This window comes from Ursus maritimus, unplaced genomic scaffold, assembly GCF_017311325.1.
Source record: "Ursus maritimus isolate PB19 unplaced genomic scaffold, ASM1731132v1 scaffold_30, whole genome shotgun sequence".
NCBI classification, from domain to species: domain Eukaryota; kingdom Metazoa; phylum Chordata; class Mammalia; order Carnivora; family Ursidae; genus Ursus; species Ursus maritimus.
Genome location: NW_024425564.1, coordinates 23153809 through 23174523, shown reverse-complemented (window position 1 = coordinate 23174523; position 20715 = coordinate 23153809). Strand labels below are relative to the sequence as shown.

General features: G+C 37.1%; 1 protein-coding gene across 4 annotated transcripts in view; it reads right to left on the bottom strand.

Moving 5' to 3' along the window:
- HIVEP1 (HIVEP zinc finger 1) overlaps window positions 1–20715 on the bottom strand; it is a 150989-nt gene that overhangs the window by 57274 nt on the left and 73000 nt on the right. For all 4 annotated transcript variants that reach the window (XM_040645051.1, XM_040645054.1, XM_040645052.1 and 1 more), the window contains exon 3: window positions 17876–17929. In XM_040645051.1, the coding sequence (XP_040500985.1) occupies window positions 17876–17929 (54 nt within the window). The remainder of the gene's footprint in view (window positions 1–17875; window positions 17930–20715) is intronic.

The window sequence follows — 20715 nt, the reverse complement described above, 5'->3', positions numbered from 1 at the left end:
AATGGCAACAATGACATTACACGTGAATTGATTAAATAATCCCATCAAGAGGCAGAGATTGTCAGACTGGTTAAAAAAACAAGATCCAACTATATGCTGGCCACGAAGGGATTTTGTTAGACGGTTTCTAATAGGTGGTGAGGCTGCAGAAATCAGCACACCCATAGCCACACGCCCCCTCCCTGTCCCTGTGCAGGGAGTATGCTGCACTCGCCATCCAACCTGTTCTGCAGTCTGCTCGAATCTGCTTCCCCACTCCGACCTCAGACTCTGTGCAGACATCACTACCTACGTTTGTTCTCATTTCAACATTCTTCAGCCCTCTTCATACCTTCCCTCACTCATCCACAGAATCTCGTTTGCAGCTTCCAAATCTTTTCTTGAAGGAAACAGTCATTCTTTGCTTGGTGCTCAGCACAAAATTCTAAGTGATCCTTCAAAATTTGAAATTCTTCTCAGATGCAGCCCAGCCCAATAAAACACACCCCGAATTGTGAAACTGACAAAAGAATATCATATCTTGGTGAAATGGTACTTTGTGATTTCCAAAACTGCTCGTGTTTCAATTTTTAAATTTAATCTCCAGAGTTTCTCCCAGCTGTTTAATCTGTTTTCAACTGATTCTGCCTCCTCTCACTTTTATTTTCTATTCTTCCTTCCCTGGAATTATATGCATCACTTTCATGCCACACATCTAGTGTCTTCTCTCATCTGTGGAAAGAGAGAAGAACGAGTCTCTCTGTAGGCAATAAATACCTGAGCTTGCTTCCCTTTTGTTCCTTTTGCCCCACACATAGATCACAGCTGCCAAGTGGAGAAATGCCTAACTAAATCAACGGTAACACACACTATCCTTTTAAGTCACCCTGCGACATTATTTACGTAGAAAATACGGAGGCATATGCATGAGGTCAGTTACCCAAGAAGCAAAGAAAATAAGCTGAACATAACCTTTTATCCTCTTATCATTCTTCGATGAATTCCCAAGTAAACCAACAGAAAAAGATCCATTCCTTCGTTTTTCACAGTTCTTAGGGATGCTGTCCTCAAAGCAGCTCAAATCCACACATCACCATCTGAACCATATTATCTCTCTCACCACAAGATGAAGCAGTGGACGTAAATACATACTACAGGCTCTCAAACAAACACGTTTCAAACATTTTAATCTCCCTGAAATCAGGATTCATCTTCTACCCAATTATAAGAGCACTGTGTCATGATTTAACGGATAGTGACTTTCCCCTTCTCAATGGTGCATGAAATCATTGTGCATCTCACAATCAATAGCATCTTGAAGTCAATGGAATATGCAATAAACGTGCAAAAGAATTCAAGTCTGTGATAGTCTATAAATCCTATAAAATAAAATGCTGGTTAGCTACTTAAGTCTCTGATTAAATGAATGATTCCTCAACAGATAGTAATCAGTAACAGAATTTTCTTTCTAACAGTAAAATATTAAGGATTTTGCCTCTTGCATTTTATCAGAAACAAAGTGTTAGTTTTCCTGCATTTTTAAAAAAAAGATTATTTATTTATTTGAGAGAGAGAGAGAGAGAGCGCATACGCGCACGCAGGACAGGACAGGAGAGGGGGAGAGAATCCCAAGCAGGCTCCCTGCTGAGCGCGGAGCCTGACCAGAGGCTCGAGGCAGGCTTAATCTCATGACCCTGAGATCACAACCTGAGCAGAAACCAAGAGTTGGTTACCTAACTGACTGCACCACCCAGGTGCCCCTAGTTCTCTTCTTGCATTTAAACACCATGAGTACAGACTATTGAAAGACACTTATTTTACACTTATGTACTTAAAAATGCTTTATGTTATTTATCTCTGTGCAAATCATCTTCTACATGGCTGGCACAGTCTATCTGAAAGGTAATCATCTCCTAGGATTTGGTATTTTTAAATCTCAAAATATTGACAGGATTGACATGATACCTTTAAGTCCTAACACATTACACAAATAATTAAAACAATACTAATCTTCCTATAATTCAACTTAGCATTGTCCATTACACTAAGCAAATACTTCATGGAACCTGAATGTTTAAATCTAAAATTCCAAGTAATAAAATATTAACAGAAGATGACTTTTTTCCCTAAAAAACAGAAAATCTGTTGCTGTTTTCCCAAGGGAAATTTGTGAGGCACTGCTGCCAGTCCACATAAAACCTCATGAATTTTGATTCTACCAATTCAGATTTCATGGTAATTGGGGCAAGAGCAGTGAAGTTAAAAGTTATCCTTATAGGGGCTAGCCTTTTTCTTTCCTATCTACTTCCCAGGGCTACAAAGAATGGCTGATGTATACTACAAATTTATTGAATAAAAGAATGAACTAATAATCTTACAAGAGAAACGTAATGAGTTTTTTAGGGCACTTATTAAGAAAAAAGCAGAATTTATAAATGTTTTTATTTAAAATAAACATCCATTAAAATACTCATTTAAATACACTATTTCCCAGCGATTAATTTATAAACCTAAGGACCACAACTTAGCAAGAGTACATACTTAACTAGTTAGCATAACTATACGCGAAAATAATAAAACTGTGTTCCTTAAAATATCTGAAGCGCAGGCATCTCAATGAAATAGTACACTAGCCCTCCTCTGGCTGGGAACTTTCATTTTGTAAACTGTTAATGCCCTTCTAGGTTTATTACATTTTGATGATGCTGACCGAGTTTTGTGCTAGTGCACAAACTTGCTCCCAGACTATTTTTAAAACATTTTTATTTTCCCTTAGATTGCATTAATATTGCTCATTTTAATCCACTAAAATTAGCCCAAATTTTCCATAATGCCACCTCGATTTTAGTCTTAGGAAGGACTTCGTCGCCCCTAATCTAAGAACAAACCCCTATATTTTCTTAACTATACTTAGCAGAATTCTTAAGGAAGAGAATGTCATTAGCATTTAAGCATAACCTTATTAACATAAAATATCACAAATCAGTCCTCATGTTTAAAAATAGCATGTGTGGTATTTAAAACAGAAAAAAACAGGGGAGAGTATTTTTTGTCCTCCTGGCAAACTTGTTCCTATTATAAGAAGCTTAAGAAAAGACATTTAGGAAAGTAGGTGAGCAAACTCTAGGTTTCTTATTTACACACTAATTAGAGTTCCACAATCTAGTTTTCTGCTCATTAGTCTGTCACTCTCACTTCAGAATTACGCAGCCTAGTTTTACAGAGAAACCTAACTTCCCTCCAGCTTCCCCAGATAACAGGAGGGTAATTCCCGGGCATAAATTATGCCTATGTTAACAAAAATCCTACTTGTCAAGTGCCGCCTCGGAGCAAGTCTAAACCCACTAGCTATTTCAGTAGAGAGATTCCTTACTACGTTTCTTAAGCCACATAACCTACACAGCTACGCTTAGGACCTCATCACTCTCATATACAGGGTAAAACGGATTTAACAGAAGTAATTTTTTATACAAATAAACTTTCTGGTGCTTGGAGTTTAAAAAGTCAGAGTGATACCATTGCTGCTGAAGGAAATTACTGGCATTATGGGGGCGATTTCAGGATTTTGCTGTGAATTACTGTGAAAAATTCCAATGCAAGCTGACCTACACTTTCCACCTTTTTCTAGACCCACTGGCTGAATCCTATTTTTCCTGAATTCTCACAGTGTTTTTAAAGGAGGTGACTGCTATCATAATCTCATCACTCAAGAGGTAATTTAGAACAGGACCATCATAGATTCAACCACCACTGGACCACAGCTCCCATCAAGTTACAATGCAGGATAATGATGGAACAGCACAGTCCAAGACAAGGACTTGAGACCTCCTCATGCCACCTTCTGCTCGCACTCTCTGGGGGTGATGTTCTTTGACATCTTCCAACTTCAGCTATTTACTCTGTAACACAGTAAACTTAGAAGTGCTGAATTCTGAATTTCTAGCATAAAATCTAGGAGCATTTTTGTAAAAGGACATTCCCTGAAAATTTTGATTACTCAGTGTTCAGAAGCAGAGAGCAAATTGTTTTAGAAATACAAACTAGTTTTAAAAAACAGTTAATGTCTGTAGTGTCATTTGCAAATTTCTTCTCCCATTCTGTGGGCTGCCTCTTAGTTTTTCTGTTTCCTTGGCTGTGCAGAAGCTTTTTATCTTGATGAAGTCCCACAAGTTCATTTTTTCTTTTGTTTCTCTAGCCTTTGGAGATGTGTCATGAAAAAAGTTGCTGTGGCTGATGTCAAAGAGGTTGTTGCCTATGTTCTCCTCTATGATTTTGATGGATTCCTGTCTCACATTGAGGTCTTTCATCCATTTGGAGTTTATCTCTGTGTATGGTGTGAGAGAGTGGTCAAGTTTCATTCTTTTGCATGTAGCTGTCCACTTTTCCCAGCACCATTTATTGAAGAGACTGTCTTTTTTCCACTGGATGTTTTTTCCTACTTTGTCAAAGATTAGTTGCCCATAGAGCCGAGGGTCCATTTCTGGGTTCTCTATTCTGTTCCATTGGTCTATGTGTCTGTTTTTGTGCCAGTACCATGCTGTCTTTGTGATCACAGCTTTGTAGTATAGCTTGAAATCCAGCAACGTGATGCCCCCCAGCTTTGTTTTTCCTTTTCAACAATTCCTTGGCGATTCAGGGCCTTTTCTGGTTCCACACAAATTTAAGGACTGTTTGTTCCAGTTCTTTGAAAAATGTCATTGGTATTTTGATTGGAATGGCATTGAAAGTGTAGATTGCTCTGGGTAGCATAGACATTTTAACTATGTTTATTCTTCTGATCGATGAGCATGGAATATTGTTCCATCTTTTTGTGTCTTCCTCAATGTCTTTCAAGAGTGATTTGTAGTTTCCAGAATATAGATCCTTTACGTCTCTGGTTAATTCCGAGATAACGTATGAATTTTGGTGCTATTGTAAATGGAATCGATTCCCTAATTTCTCTTTCTTCAGTCTCATTGTTCGGTATCCAAGATCTACAAAGAACTTCTCAAACTCAATACACGAGAAACAAATAATCAAATCAAAAAATGGGCAGAAGATATGAATAAACACTTTTCCAATGAAGACATACAAATGGCTAACAGACACATGAAAAAATGTTCAAAATCATTAGCCATCGGGGAAATTCAAATCAAAACCACACTGATACACCACCTTATGCCAGTTAGAATGGCAAAAATGGACAAGGCAAGAAACAATAAATGTTGGAGAGGATGTGGAGAAAGAGGATCCCAGTTACACTGTTGGTGGGAATGCAAGTTGGTACAGACACTTTGGAAAACAGTGTGGAGGTCCCTTAAAAAGTTAAAAATAGAGCCTTCCTATGATCCAGCAATTGCACTACTGGGTATTTACCCCAAAGATACAGACATAGTGAAGAGAAGGGCCATATGCACCCCAATGTTCATAGCAGCTCTGTCCACAACAGCTGAATCGTGGAAGGAGCCGAGATGCCCTTCAACAGATGACTGGATTAAGAAGTTGTGGTCCATATATACAATGGAATATTACTCAGCTATCAGAAAGAACGATTACCCAACATTTGCAGCAACATGGACGGGACTGGAGGAGATTATGCTAAGTGAAATAAGTCAAGCAGAGAAAGATAATTATCATATGGTTTCACTCATTTATGGAACATAAGAAATAGCAGGAAGATAGGTAGGAGAAGGAAGGGAAGAATGAAGGGGGGGTAAACAGAAGGGGGAATGAACCATGAGTGAGTATGGACTCTGGGAAACAAACTGAGGGCTTCAGAGGGGAGGGGGATGGGGGACTGGGATAGACCGGTGATGGGTAGTAAGGAGGGCACGTATTGCATGGTGCACTGGGTGTTATATGCAAATAATGAACATTACATCAAAAAAAAAAGTTTTATAGCTTTAGAAAAAAAACAGTTAATGTAACAATGTAATTAAGTGAGAAATCACTAACAAAAACATAAATAAAATTCCCAACAATATGGGGGAAAAGAAATTCTGTCAAGAGGTCAAAGAAGAAACTGGCATAGAAATTAATGAAAGCAACAAATATGACATCGTGTACAATGTAATAAAGGAACACGCAGAAAGTAATTAATAGCTTTCAGTGATGTGAATAGGAAAGAACAAAGGCTTAAAATAAATTAGCCCAAATTCCAACTTTAGGAAATTTGATAACAGAATAAACGCAAAGAGAAAGAGGAAAAAATACAATAAAAAGCAAAACTTAATGAAATTAAAAGGACAATACAATAAGAAGACAATCGGAAGTTGCTACAACAATAAGGAAGTAAAACAGATAAGCCTCTGGCAAAACTAATCAAGAAAGAGAGAAAAAGCACCAATGAACAAAATTAACAATGAAAAAATACAGTAGCGCTGAAAGAGAGCAAGAGAGTACCACCAATGACTTTTTTGCCAATATTGACTGTATACGCTGTAACAAATGTGACTTACTACCTGATTGAAAAGAAAAAAGGAAAGCTTGAGCAGAACCCTGTTATTAAATACACTGATCAGATACTAAAATCTACCCTCAATCTCTCTTGAAAGTCAAAATATATTCTAAGACCTCCCTATAAAGCTGTCATTCCAATATTAAACAAACACATCCATGGAAGCAGGAGGACAATTCTCAGATCTCCTCTGTTAAGCTAGTATAACAGACAAATCGGGCAACGAAAATTATAAGAAAATAAAACCATTATCTCTTGAACATGGACACAGAATTCTTCAACATCAAATCTAGCAGTGTGTTTAAAAAGACAAACATCAAGACTAAATTGGTTTTATTAAAAGAATGCAAGTGAAGTGTAAACCGTAGAATGAGAGGAGGAAGACCAGAAGATTAGCTCTACATATGAAGAAAAAGCATTTGATTAAAAAAAGAGCCACTTATGATACTTTTAAAAATCTCAATACATCAAAAAGATAACCTCCTTAAACTATTAAAAAAAAAACAAAACTGACCCTAGCCTCCCATAAAAAGACTTCAAACATTTTAATGGTGAAATATTTAGAAGCATTCCCTTTAAAATCAAGAACAAGCCAAGGAAGCTAACACTACCATTCTTCTGATATTTTACTGGAGCCAACTGGGTAAAACAAGAAAAATAAATAAAGGAACAATTATTTTAAAAAGGAGGAAACAAAACTTTCATTACTTCCAGCTGATATGACTATTTATAAGAAAATCTAAAGCATCTGCCGGCAAATTTTCAGAATGAACGATTCAGCCAAGTGGCTGGATACAAGATGAATATACAAAAAATACACTGCATTTCTATTTGTCAACAAGAACTAGAAAACAATTTCATCTATATGTATCTGTACAATCAATGATATCAGCAAAAAAATAAAGTTCCAACAAGTAAATTCAATAAAAAATAAATACAAGACCCATACGGAAAAAAATTATAAGACATTAGAGAAAATACGTGTATCAAATATAAGCTATTTTTATACATAGCCTGAAAATTGTGACAACGGTCAGTCTGCCCCAAATTCAACGTAATTCCAAACAAGGTCCCAACATGTTCTTTTAAAAGTTGATTCTAAAATTTAAATGGATGAGCAAAAATCTGGAAATAGTCAAAACACTTCAGGAATTTGCTCTACTATACTGTATATTACAACATAAAGTGAAGTAATTAATACACTGTGATATTAACGCACAGATACATAAACAGAACAGAATAAAGAGCCAAGAAACAAACCCATACATATAAGGAAAATTTGTATGAAACAGACAGTAAAGGGAAATCCACTCAATACATGTTCAGGGACAAACAAACAAACAAATCCACAAAACTGGAATCCTGATAGTACATTAAAAAAAAAAATCAACTCCAGATGGATTTTTTTATCTGAATGTGAAAGGTTTTTTTTTAGAAGAAAAGAGAGAAAAAAATATGTGTGACCTTGTGGTAGGGAAGAATGTAAGACAAGCAAGTAAGTTTAAAAATCCCCAAAACAAAAAAAATACGAATCACAAAAGAAAAAGCCTAGTAGAGTTTGATAATATTAAAATCAAGAGCTTCTGTTTACTAAAAGGCACTTTAAAGAAAGTAAAAAATTAAGCACAAAACTAAAGCACATAACATGAATAAAAGACTGTCATCCAAGATATGTTAAGGAAAAAAACAAAGATTTGTAAAATGCTTAAGAGATACTAATAAGCATTTCTAGAAGGTGGAATACCAATGAAGATACATTGAATGCTACTAATTAGGGGAAAATAAATCAAGAGCAGGACAAAATACTATTTTTTACCCATCCAAACAGAAAAAATAAAAGGGTTGACAATTCCAAGCACAAAATGAATTCTTAGACATGATTATATTCCCTACTATATGCCCTGGAAAACTCGCAGATATGTACCAGGATATGAGAATATTCATAGCTGCACTGTTTGTGACAGCAAAAAGGTAGAAATAACTCAAATCCATCAACAAGAGAATGGAGGCACATACTGTTTCACATAATAAAATATTATTACAGCAATGAAAAGAAATAGCTACATGCAACAACATGTATACATTTTGGAAAGAACGCTGAGTGAAAAAGCTGTTAAAATTATACAACATAATTTTATTTTTAAAGCTCAAACTCAGGCAAAACGAAAAAACATAATTATTTTCATGAAGCATTAACACAATGAACACAAAGTTGAGGACGGTAACTACCTCAACAGAGCAGACAGCAGGATGACACGGAACCTGGCACGCAGGCTGATGCAACAGTATTGACAATGAGCCAGTGCTTACTTACACTGCGTAGTGGAATCAAAGAACACCATGTTATTTTTATGCTTTATAATACATTACATACATTAATTTATAGGTATCAAATATCGTATGATAAAAATTTTAAACTATTAAAATTAAAACTTGGACAAAGAAAGCACATGAAAGCTCTCTGGAAAAACTGATCTATTTATTTCTCCCCAGTTTATTTTATAACATACTCCGTTCCCACATCTGTGACATTCACTGTTTATTTTATTTAAATCCCGTGCAATAATTTTAGGAATAGTGTCAAATACAATGGATGCTAAGGACAAGTAAAGAGCACTGTAAGGAAGAATATAATGACATTATGGAGAATTATGTGACTGTTACATGTTCTGTTTATCACCAAACCGATTAAAATCAAAATAAATTAAAGTCATCTAACTTTAATTCACAAGCAGAGAGAAAGACTAAAAGAAATACATTAACATTATTTAGTGTCCTTCTTTATTTTATTGGTGTGTAATGGGCCAAGTTACTTTCTTTGCCACCATATTAAACAGATTAATCCTTTCTTAAAATGTTAGAAAAGTATAAACATCTATCAACAAACAAGATTTATTTAAAAAATGTTTTTTTGTAAGGGCCTGCCATTAACACAGACGCTTCTGAAGATAAATTAGTTTCCTGTCCTAATGGTAAAAATAAAGGAAAAGGGAGAAAGCCACAGATAAGTTAAGGATTACAGTATCTTCAATGGAGACAGAGCCTTAGAACCACGAGTATTGTAGAAAAATAACCAGATATAGAAGAAAAAGTCAAACTTTCAGGGGGGAAAAAACAAAAGCATCTTGAAAAAAGAGTGAAAAAGTGATCTGTCCGAGATGCCTCATCTTAATAAAAACAATAAACAACAAATTTTTAAAGTATATTATTCGGAGGATGAAATGAATTTCCTCGAATAAAACAGGCAGCTCAGCAGGCAAAGATTTGAGAAATCTCAACACTTTTATTACTCGAAGACTTTATCTCATATTGTTAAAGACAAACTGATATTATTCCTTAATTATATTTGAGGGAAAAGCTATTTTATTTTTAATTTGCCCAGAATGTGTACGTAAAAATGAAAGCCAAGTAGTAATTCTAGGCAGTGAGTTGTGCAGAACAATGCTCACTTGGTATTCATCCTAGGTCTTAAATAAATGTAGCCTGCCAAATGTAGCCCACTAGATTATTCTGAACCTCATTATCCAATCTCTTTTTCTGGAACCTTTGTTCTGTTTCCTCCTTCCTATCAGGCATTTAGTTCACTGTTCTTAAAACTGTGCCACTGGAGTAAGAAAGAAGGAAAAGGAAAACAGGCACACATTTATTTTTCTACTTGAAGCAGCTCTAACCCATTACTAGATGTAAAAGATCTCTTAGAGCCTGCGTGTCTTAAATGCTTTATGTCTACAGCGATGGGGGAACAGATCTTTGGTCAACCGCTGAAAGGGACAGCATGGCTACAGCGACTTCTCTGTTCTTTCTAGACTTTTCTGCAAGAATGTCATTAAAGGAGCCTATTTGTTATGGACCTTCCAGATTGCATGGTAGAAGGGGGTGGGAGAAAAGGAAAATAGAGAAAAGAGACACTTTAGGGCTACTGCACATCACAACCTAATTATTCAGACCAACCCCAAACCTATCTTGGAAGTTCTTAGGTTGTCCCAAGGGATGGAGAACCTGGATAGCCAGAAATATTTCTACTCAAGACACCTAACTAGGAACCCAACTAGATTTAAAAAAAAAAAAAAAAAAAAAAAGATTTTCAGTTGGAATCCTACATGGCTAAATTACTCTGTCAAAATATTCCACATTTTAATTACAAGATATAAGAAGGACAAAGAAATAATAAATTATGAAATATAAATGCTACAAAGGGAGCTTTAATTATGTCCTTTTAATCAATTTTTCTCATTAACATATAGTGTTAGAACACTAGCCACCTCACACTGTTTTCCCCTCTGCACTGGCTGCTCTATAGTGAATGCATTTCTTCATGTTACCTGGAAAAGTAACCAGTATATTTTCCATGACGACAATCAGTTTTTGCCTTTCAACTTTTTATTTTTTATACAAAATTATAACCATTATAACTAATAAAAAACACAAAGCCATATAAATAAAAGTTAATTTCCCTCAGCTCCTTCTTCCACCATTATAAATATACTTGTGCACAGTCCTTGCGAACTTTGTCCAAACTTCTACAATCGTACGTATGAGTATGTGTGTAAATACATATGTGTGCGTGTGTATGCCTTTGCCATTCGACTGAATAAAAAAACTGAGATATTTTACAAGCTACAATGCAATTTCACTTTCCTCATTCAGCAATAAATCATCAATTGAAATAATCAACATTTTTTAAAAAGGTATATAATATATCCCAAAATATGAATGTACTACAATTTATTCAACTATTTCCCACTAACTACCATTCATATTATTTTATTTGTCTTGGGCTTTTGTCATTATAAAAAATACTGCATCACAAAGACACACAAAGGCGTATATATATGTGTGTAAACACAGCCATCGTTAGACATTATATTTGTACTTCTATTGCTATGGGACGGTCTCATAAGCAGGACTTTCAAAAGACCTGCAGCAATTTTTCATAATCCTACCAGCAATATATAAATATGCGGGAAACAGTTACAGAATATGCTATGTAGCTAAAGCATTTCATAAAGCAAAGCCCACACACTTTTAGGTGTTAATTAGTCTAAGGTGACTTTTAATTTTGTGACATATTTACAATGATAGATTTAGTAAGGCTGCAATTACAAGGTATCTGTATAGGACTCACTGTTAAGAAAACAGTCTATAGGGGTCGGAGGGAAGATGACGGAGGAGTAGGGGACTCTATTTCAACTGGTCCCCTGAATTGAATATCTACCGAACCATTCTGAACACCCATGAAATCAACCTGAGATGTAAGAACATATATCTGGATCTCTACAAGCAGAAAATCTCAGGCGGTTGCGAGGAATGAAGGGCGGAGCCATGACGCTGCGGGGAGATACAGAAGGGGGAGCGAGGGCCATAAGCTGGCGCCTGGAAGGTGATATAAGACTGGAGCGCGAAAGCGTCCGCACTGGGGACGGGCACAGACTCGCAGACCGGTAGCAGAGGGGAAGGGACTTTAGTGCAGCCCCCTGACGGGATCCAGGAGCTGTGGGTGCGCGCGTGTGAACCAGGGCGGCCCGTGGTTTTAGAAACACAAAGGACAGAGACATGCCCAGCCTTGGGACTGTCCTCTGGGACAGGAGCTGTGGGGCGCACACTGGGGGAGGCTGTGGGTTTTAGCAGAGCAGACAGAAACGGAAAGAGTGTGGCCTGGAGAGCTCAGTGAAGACCAGACTGTGATTTCACTGTTCTAGGACAGAGGTTTCAGCGCGTTCACTTCTCCTCTGACTCTCGGAAGAGACGCAGGAAGCCACCAGGGAAAGCCGCCAGAGAATAAAAGTTCAAAAAGCTGGTTTTCACTGAGCAACCCCCACCCCCAACAGGGGGCAGCAAGCTCTTCCCCCAGAAGACAGGCTGGAAGAACAAGAGGACGACAACCCTAGGGTCCCTATAAAACAGGTGCATCTTGCTTGGGTTGTGGTTAATACTTTGGACTCTGTACATTCCCTCAACCATCACCCAACAGAATGACTAAGAGGACGAACCCCCAACAAAGAAAAGAATCAGACACTATGGCCTCTGCCACAGACCTAATGGATATGGATATAAGCAAGATGTCAGAAATAGACTTCAGAGTAACAATTATGAAGTCGATATCTAGGCTTGAGAAAAATATTAGCAACAGAATCTCTAAGGGCAGAAATAAGATCTAATCAGGCCAAATTTAAAAATGCTATGAATGAAATGCGGTCTAATGCCAGGGTAAACGAGGCAGAAGCACGAATTAGTGAGCTAGAAGATAAAATGATAGAAAAGAAGGAAACCAGGGAGGCCTGGGAAAAACAGCTTAAATCCCAAGAGATCAGACTGAGAGAAATTAATGATGCCATGAAACGTTCCAATGTCAGAATTATTGGGATCCCTAAGTGGGTGGATAGAGAGAGAGGTCTAGAAGATATATTTGAGCAAATTGTAGCTGACAACTTCCCTAATCTGGGGAAGGAAGCAAGCATTTGTGTCCAAGAGGCAGAGAGGACCCCTCCCAAGATCAAAGAGAACAGACCAATGCCTCGACATATAAAAGTAAAACTAGCAAATCTTAGATCCAAAGAAATAATCCTGAATGCGGCTAGGGGTAAGAGATTTCTTACAGAGGGAGGAACATCAGAATAACCTCAAACCTGTCCACAGAAACCTGGCAAGCCAGAAAGGGCTGGCAAGACATATTCAGGGTAGTAAATGAGAAGAACATGCAGCCAAGGATGCTTTATCCAGCAAGGCTGTCATTCAGAATGGATGGAGAGACAAGGAGTTTCCAAGACCGGCAGACACTGAAAGAATATGTGACCACCAAGACGACGGCCTGCAAGAAATATTAAGGGGGGGTTCTACAAAAGAAGAAAGACTCCAGTAGTAATACGACCAGCATTTTAGAGACAATCTATAGAAATAGGGATTTCACAGGCAACATGATGGCACTAAAATCATATCTTTCAATAGTCACTCTCAACGTGAATGGCCTAAATGCTCCCATGAAATGGCACAGGGTTGCAGACTGGATAAAAAGACATGACCCATCCATATGCTGTCTACAAGAGACTCATTTTAAACTTAAAGATACATCCAGACTGAAAGTGAGGGGATGGAGAACCATTTTTCATGCTAACGGACTTCAAAAGAAAGCTGGGATAGCAATTCTCATATCAGACAAATTAGATCTTAAGCTAAAGACTGTAGTAAGAGATACAGAGGGACACTGTATCATTCTTAAACGGTCTATCCAACAAGGGGATCTAATAATTGGAAATATCTATGCCCTAAACATGGGAGCAGCCAACCACATAAGCCAACTGTTAACCAAAATAAAGAATCATATTGATAATAATACTTTAATAGTAGGAGACCTCAACACTCCACTCTCAGCAATAGACAGATCATCTAAGCAGAAGATCAACAAAGAAACAAGAGCTCTGAATGACACACTGGACCAGATGGACTTCACAGATATATATATAGAACATTCCACCGTAAAACAACAGAATACTTATTCTTCTTGAACATACCGGGAACTTTCTCCAGAACAGACCACATACTGGGTCACAAATCAGGTCTCAACCGATACCCAAAAACTGAGATTATTTCCTGCATATTTTCAGACCACATGCTTTGAAACTGGAACTCAATCATAAGAAAAAATTTGGAAGGAATTCAAACACTTGGAAGCTAAGGACCATTCTGTTAAAGAATGTTTGGGTCAACCAGTAAATTAAAGAAGAACTTAAACAATTCATGGAAACCAATGAGAATGAAAACATATTGGTCCAAATCTATGGGATACTGCAAAGGCGGTCCTAAGGGGGAAATACATAGCCATCCAAGCCTCACTCAAAAAAGTAGAAAAATCCCAAATGCACAAGCTAACCTTACACCTAAAAGAACTGGAGAAAGAACAGTAAATAAAACCTAAACCAAGCAGGAGAAGAGAAATAATAAAGATGAGAGCAGAAATCAATGAAATAGAAACCAGAAAAACAGTAGAGCAGATCAACCAAAGTAGAACCTGGTTCTTTAAAAGAATTAATAAGATTGATAAACCCCTGGCCAGACTTATCCAAAAGAAAAGAGAAAGGACCCAAATTATTAAAATTATGAATGAAAGGGGAGAAATCATGACTGACACCAAGGAAACAGAAACAATTATTAGAAATTATCAACAACTATATGCCAATAAATTAAGGAACCTGGAAGGAATGGATGCCTTCTTGGAAATCTATAAACTACTAAGACTGAAATAGGAAGAAACTGACAATCTGAATAGACCAATAACCAGTAATGAAACTGAAGCAGTGATAAAAAACAAGACTCCAGGGCCTGATGGATTCCCTGGGGAATTCTACCAACATTTAAAGAAGAAATAATACCGATTCTCCTGAAGCTGTTCCAAAAAAATAGAAACAGAAGGAAAACTTCCAAATTCGTTCTATGAGGCCAGCATTACCTTGATTCCAAAACCAGGAAAAGACCCCATCAAAAAGGAGAATTACAGACCAATATCCCTAATGAATATGGACGCCAAAATTCTCAACAAGATCCTACCCAATAGGATTCAATAGTAAATTAAAAGGATTATCCATCGCAACCAGGTGGGATTTATTCCTGGGATGCAAGGGTGGGTCAATACTCACAAATCAATCAATGTGATAGAACACATTAATAATAGAAAAAACAAGAATGATATGATCCTCTCAATTGATGCAGAAAAAACATTTGGCAAAATACAACACCCTTTCCTGATTAAAACTCTTCAGAGTGTAGGGATAGTGGGAACATTCCTCAATTTCATAAAAACCATCTACGAAAAGCCCACAGCAAATATCATTCTCAATGGTGAAAAGCTGAAAGCTTTTCCCTTAAGATCAGGAACACGACAAGGATGGCCACTCTCACCACTATTGTTCAACATAGTACTAGAAGTCCTAGCAACAGCAATCAGATAACAAAAAGAAATAAAAGGTATTCAAACTGGCAAAGAAGAAGTCAAACTTTCCGTCTTCGCAGATGACATGATACTTTATATGGAAAACCCAAAAGACTCCACCCCCAAAACTGCTAGAACTCATACAGCAGTTCAGCAATGTGGCAGCATACAAAATCAATGCACAGAAACCAGTTGCTTTACTACACACTAACAGTGTAACTGTAGAAAGAGAAATTAGGGAATCGATTCCATTTACAATAGCACCAAAACCCATAAATTACCTAGGAATAAACCTACCAAAGAGGTAAAGGATCTGTGCTCTAGAAACTATAGAACACTTATGAAAGAAATTGAAGAAGACACAAAAAGATGGAAAAACATTCCATGCTCATGGATTGGAAGAATAAACATTGTTAAAATGTCTGTGCTGCCCAGAGCATATCTATACTTTCAACGCCATCCCTATCAAAATACCACTGGCATTTTTCAAAGAGTTGGAAAAACAATCCTAAAATTTGTATGGAGCCAGAAAAGACCCTAAACTGCCAAGGAAATGTTGAAAAAGAAAAACAAAGCTGGGGGCATCACACTGCCTGATTTCATGCTACGTTACAAAGCTGTGATCACCAAGACAGCATGGTATTGGCACAAAAATAGACACATATATCAATGGAACAGAACAGAGAGCCCAGAAATGGACCCTCAACTCTATAGTCAACTAATCTTCGACAAATCAGGAAAAAACATCCAATGGCAAAAAGATAGTCTCTTCAATAAATGGTGCTGGGAAAACTGGACAGCTATATACAGAAGAATGAAACTTAACCATTCTCTTACACCATACACAAAGATAAAACTCTAAATGGATGAAAGATCTCAATGTGAGACAGGAATCCATCAGAATCCTGGAGGAGAATATAGGCAGTAACCTCTTCGACATCAGCCACAGCAACTTCTTTTAGGACACGTCTCCAAAGGCAAGGGAAACAAAAGCAAAAATGAACTTTTGGGACTTCATCAAGACAAAAAGCTTCTGCACAGCAAAGCAAACAGTCAGCAAAGAGGCAACCCATGGAATGGGAGAAGATGTCTGCAAATGACACTACAGATAAAGGGCTGGTATCCAAGATCTATAAAGAACTTCTCAAACTCAACACCCAAAAAACAATCAAGTAAAAAAATGGGCAGAAGACATGAACAGACACTTCTCCAAAGAAGACACACAAATGGCTAACAGACACATGAAAAAATGTTCAACATCATTAGCCATTAGGGAAATACAAATCAAAACAACACTGAGATACCACCTTATACCAGTTAGAACAGCAAAAATTAACAAGGAGGAAACGAATGTTGGAGAGGATGTAGAGAAAGGGGAACCCTCTTACACTTTTGGTGGGAATGCAAGTTGGTACAGTCACTTTGGAAAACAATATAGAAGTTCCTTGAAGAGTTAAAAATAGAGCTACCCTATGAACCAGCCATTACATTACTGGGTCTTTACCACAAAGATACAGATGCAGTGAAAAGAAGGGACACATGTACCCCAATGTTCATAGCAGCAATGTCCACAATAGCCAAACTGTGGAAGGAGCCGAGATGCTCTTCAACAGATGAAGAGATAAAGGGACGCCTGGGTGGCTCAGATGGTTAAGCGTCTGCCTTCAGCTCAGGTCATGATCTCAGGGTCCTGGGATTGAGCCCCGCATCGGGTTCCCTGCTCAGCGGGAGCCTGCTTCTCCCTCTCCCTCTACTGTTCCCCCTGTTCCCCCTCCTTGTGCTATCTCGCTCTGTCAAATAAATAAATAAAATTTAAAAAAAAACAGATGAATAAAGAAGATGGGATACACACGCACACACGCACACACACACACACACACACACACCCACCCACACATTGGAATATTAGTCAGCCATCAGGAAAGATGAATACCCCGCATTTTGCATTGGCATGGATGGAACTGGAGGGGATTATACTAAGTGAAATAAGTCAAGCAGATAAAGACAATTGTCATATGGTTTCACTTATATGTGGGACATAAGGAATAACATGGAAAACATCAGGAGAAGAAAGTGAAAACTGAAGGGGGTGGAATCAGAGGTGGAGATGAACCACGAGAGACTATGGACTCCCATAAACAAACTGAGGGCTCCAGAGGGGAGGGGGATGGGGGGATAGGTTAGCCCGGTGATGGGTATTAAGGAGGGCACATATTGCAGTGAGCACTGGGTGTTATACACAAACAATGAATCATGGAACACTACATCAAAAAACTAATAATGTACTGTATGGTGACTAACATAATTAAAAAAAAGAAAGAAAGAAAGAAAAAAGAAAATGCATAATCTCCAAAGTGGGGCACAAGGAGTATACAAGGTGAACTACTGATAGTGAGGAAAGAAAATGTTAGAAATTCTGTGTTTATTTTGTCTATAATTTTAACTTACATACTTTTAATGTATATAAAATAAATATCCACACATTGGATTTATATGCGTATAAAAAATAGTCTATATTGCAGTTGAGTTTAATTTACCTTTTTTTGACACTTCTGCCCCATTGAGTTCTTTTTGTGCTTCTTCAATTTTGTCTAAGAAAAACAAAGAAATTTTACAAATCAATTCATCATATACAAACAAGAATATAGTAAACATACTACTTACAAACATGGTGTCTGAAACATAGTAATAAATATTTATTGAATGAATTATTTGTGAAATAAATATATGTAAACTGTCAAAATAATGATATATTCCCTTATTTTAGAATTGAATTTCTCCTTTCAGTCACGCCTTGGTCACAAGGACCACTTCCAATTAATTAATGTTTCCATAATGCAAATAATGAGTGCATTTCAAATACTGAACTATAGTTAAAAAATGTCAAGTTACCTAATAAAAGCACCTAAAAATAAACCTTTCCTTATGAAGACATACAAATGCCCAACAAGGATTTTATTAGACAGATATAGCAAACACCCACTAGCTTAGAAACAAGTCTAATCCAAGTTCATAGATGGCCTGAGCCCTATGCCAAACATGGAAGAACCGGGAAATAAATTAAATGAGGAACCAAAGAGTAGCTTTAATTAATACCGACCCATCCTGCCAAGCCTTGGTAACACGATAGTCACTTTTGAAGTGTGAGGTAGCATACTGCATTAAAGAGATCCTACATCAAAGTAATGACCACAGAACTGTTACACAGGAACCAGTTTTGAAGGATCAAGTGTAACCCGGAAGTAATACCAAACAGGCCCTGGGAGGCTGCCCCAGGAGCGGACAGGAGAGGGAGCCAAGTGTGGGCCCTGAGCCGACAGGTCTTGGATCTGAGGCTCTGAGCACCACTGGGTTTTGTAAAAAAGCACGTGTTCTACCTTGGTTAACAATTAAATTTCATAAAGACGCACTTATTTGATGATCATGACAATAACCAGTTCCAAGTTTAATACTGAGGTCTAAGTGCTCGTGATCACAGAAGAAGCTACGAAATTCCCAGGGAACTATTTTGTACTGAAATGAATACCAACCAGTAATTGTATATATTATAGTTAGTCCATAGAACTATCGTTTAAAAGCTTTCAAAATATTGGTACTTAGTCATTTATGCCTTTGGGCATCTACCACCAGTCTCTAAAATGGTCTCCAATGCTACCCCTACCACCACTGGCTACAGATGAATCTCTAAAATGCATCTTTTCCAAACAAATAAAAGATGCAGATCCCACCACAGGCCCTCTGAACTCTGGTCCATCTGCTGCTTCTCCCGTCAACCTTGCCGGGAAAGCCAGAAACTCAGAGAACCTCCAATTTACTGATCAAACTCCTTTTAATTGCATATTGATCCACCCAGCCTACAGGATAAAGGCAGAGTGGGAGCAGCAGAAAAAAGGAGATGAGCTGGTTTGAAATATTAGACACTGACTATCAGCGTTGGTCAAAAATAACTAAATTTTTATCCTGACCAATGTATCCCCACAGCAATGTCCTATTTCTTTGCTGCTAATTATCGGATCCAGAATGAGACGGATGAGGAGTAGAGATAACCCGTAGAAATAATACAATTTTTCTTATTTATAAATTTTAATTATTTCTCATGAAATGACAAGTGAAATTGGAAACCGTCCTAAAAAAAAAAACCCCAAAAACAAACAAAACCTCTTATTAAATGTAGAACGTGGATCTTGCCTCAGCAGTAACTTTACTTCAAAGAGAAAAAAATACCAAATCCATGGACGAAATCTATGTTAACATAAATAACAAAAGGGCAAGGGCCACTTTTTAAAAAATAAAATACACCAAGTACACGGGAGACCTTCAAAAATATAAAGAAACAAATCATATAATTTAAATATATAGTCCTTGAGAAACACAAAAAGGAAAAAATACTGTTAGTTCTATGCCAGCAGTTCATCCAAACTCAAGAACCATAAATATTATATATGTATATGTTCTATATATTCATAGTAGTAATGACTGTGTTTAAGAGTTTATGCACGCATAATTTGGCATTATATAATAAAACAACTGTTTATTAACAGAATCAATTGTGGCTCAAAGCAACAAAAACTCAAGATCTAACATATATTTAAAGAACAGCTGCTATTCAGTAATATGGACGTTTGGCCACCTTCTGTTTACACCTTAACATAACAAATTCCTACAAAAATGTCCTCAATTTACATGTGATCACAGAACACTACTCTTTGTTGTTAAATTTCCAAGTAAGTTGCCTTTTTCTCTTCATAATAACCGTGCATAAATCAGAAGAGGTAGGACATCTACTATGTTGGGGATAAGCATCTACTTAAATGCTTCTACCTAAGGCTCCAGTTCAGTAGGTAAATACAATTTTCATGGAGAGGGCTTCTAACAGCCAATTTCCAAAGCTTTTGCTTCAATTTTTAGAAAAAAGTCCTGTGTATATTTAACCTATGCTTTATGATTCCCCTGGTAAAACAGGATGCTGCAGAGACACTCCAAAATCACAGAGAAAGTGGTCATACGTTGTACGCGCTTAATTGGTTCAGACAAGGCAATTTACTGATATTTAAAGCAATATTTATCATTTTTTTCACTATGAATCAGAGCAATAAATATATTTTTACATTCCAACCAATTACACATGCGTACTATTATGTGTACACATAATTCAGAAACAAACCTACCCACACCCCATCCTCTATCTTTTCCTATTAAAAATGAAAAATGCTGCCTTGCCCAGCCAGCTACATTGATTACAGGACCCACTGCTGGATTCTGAACCCGATATAAGCAGCAGTTCCCTACACATCTTTCTTACCTTTTATTTTTTTACCCTTTTCGCTTTACCAAGGCTAACACTTCCCAGCAATAATATATGACCTCATTATTATGA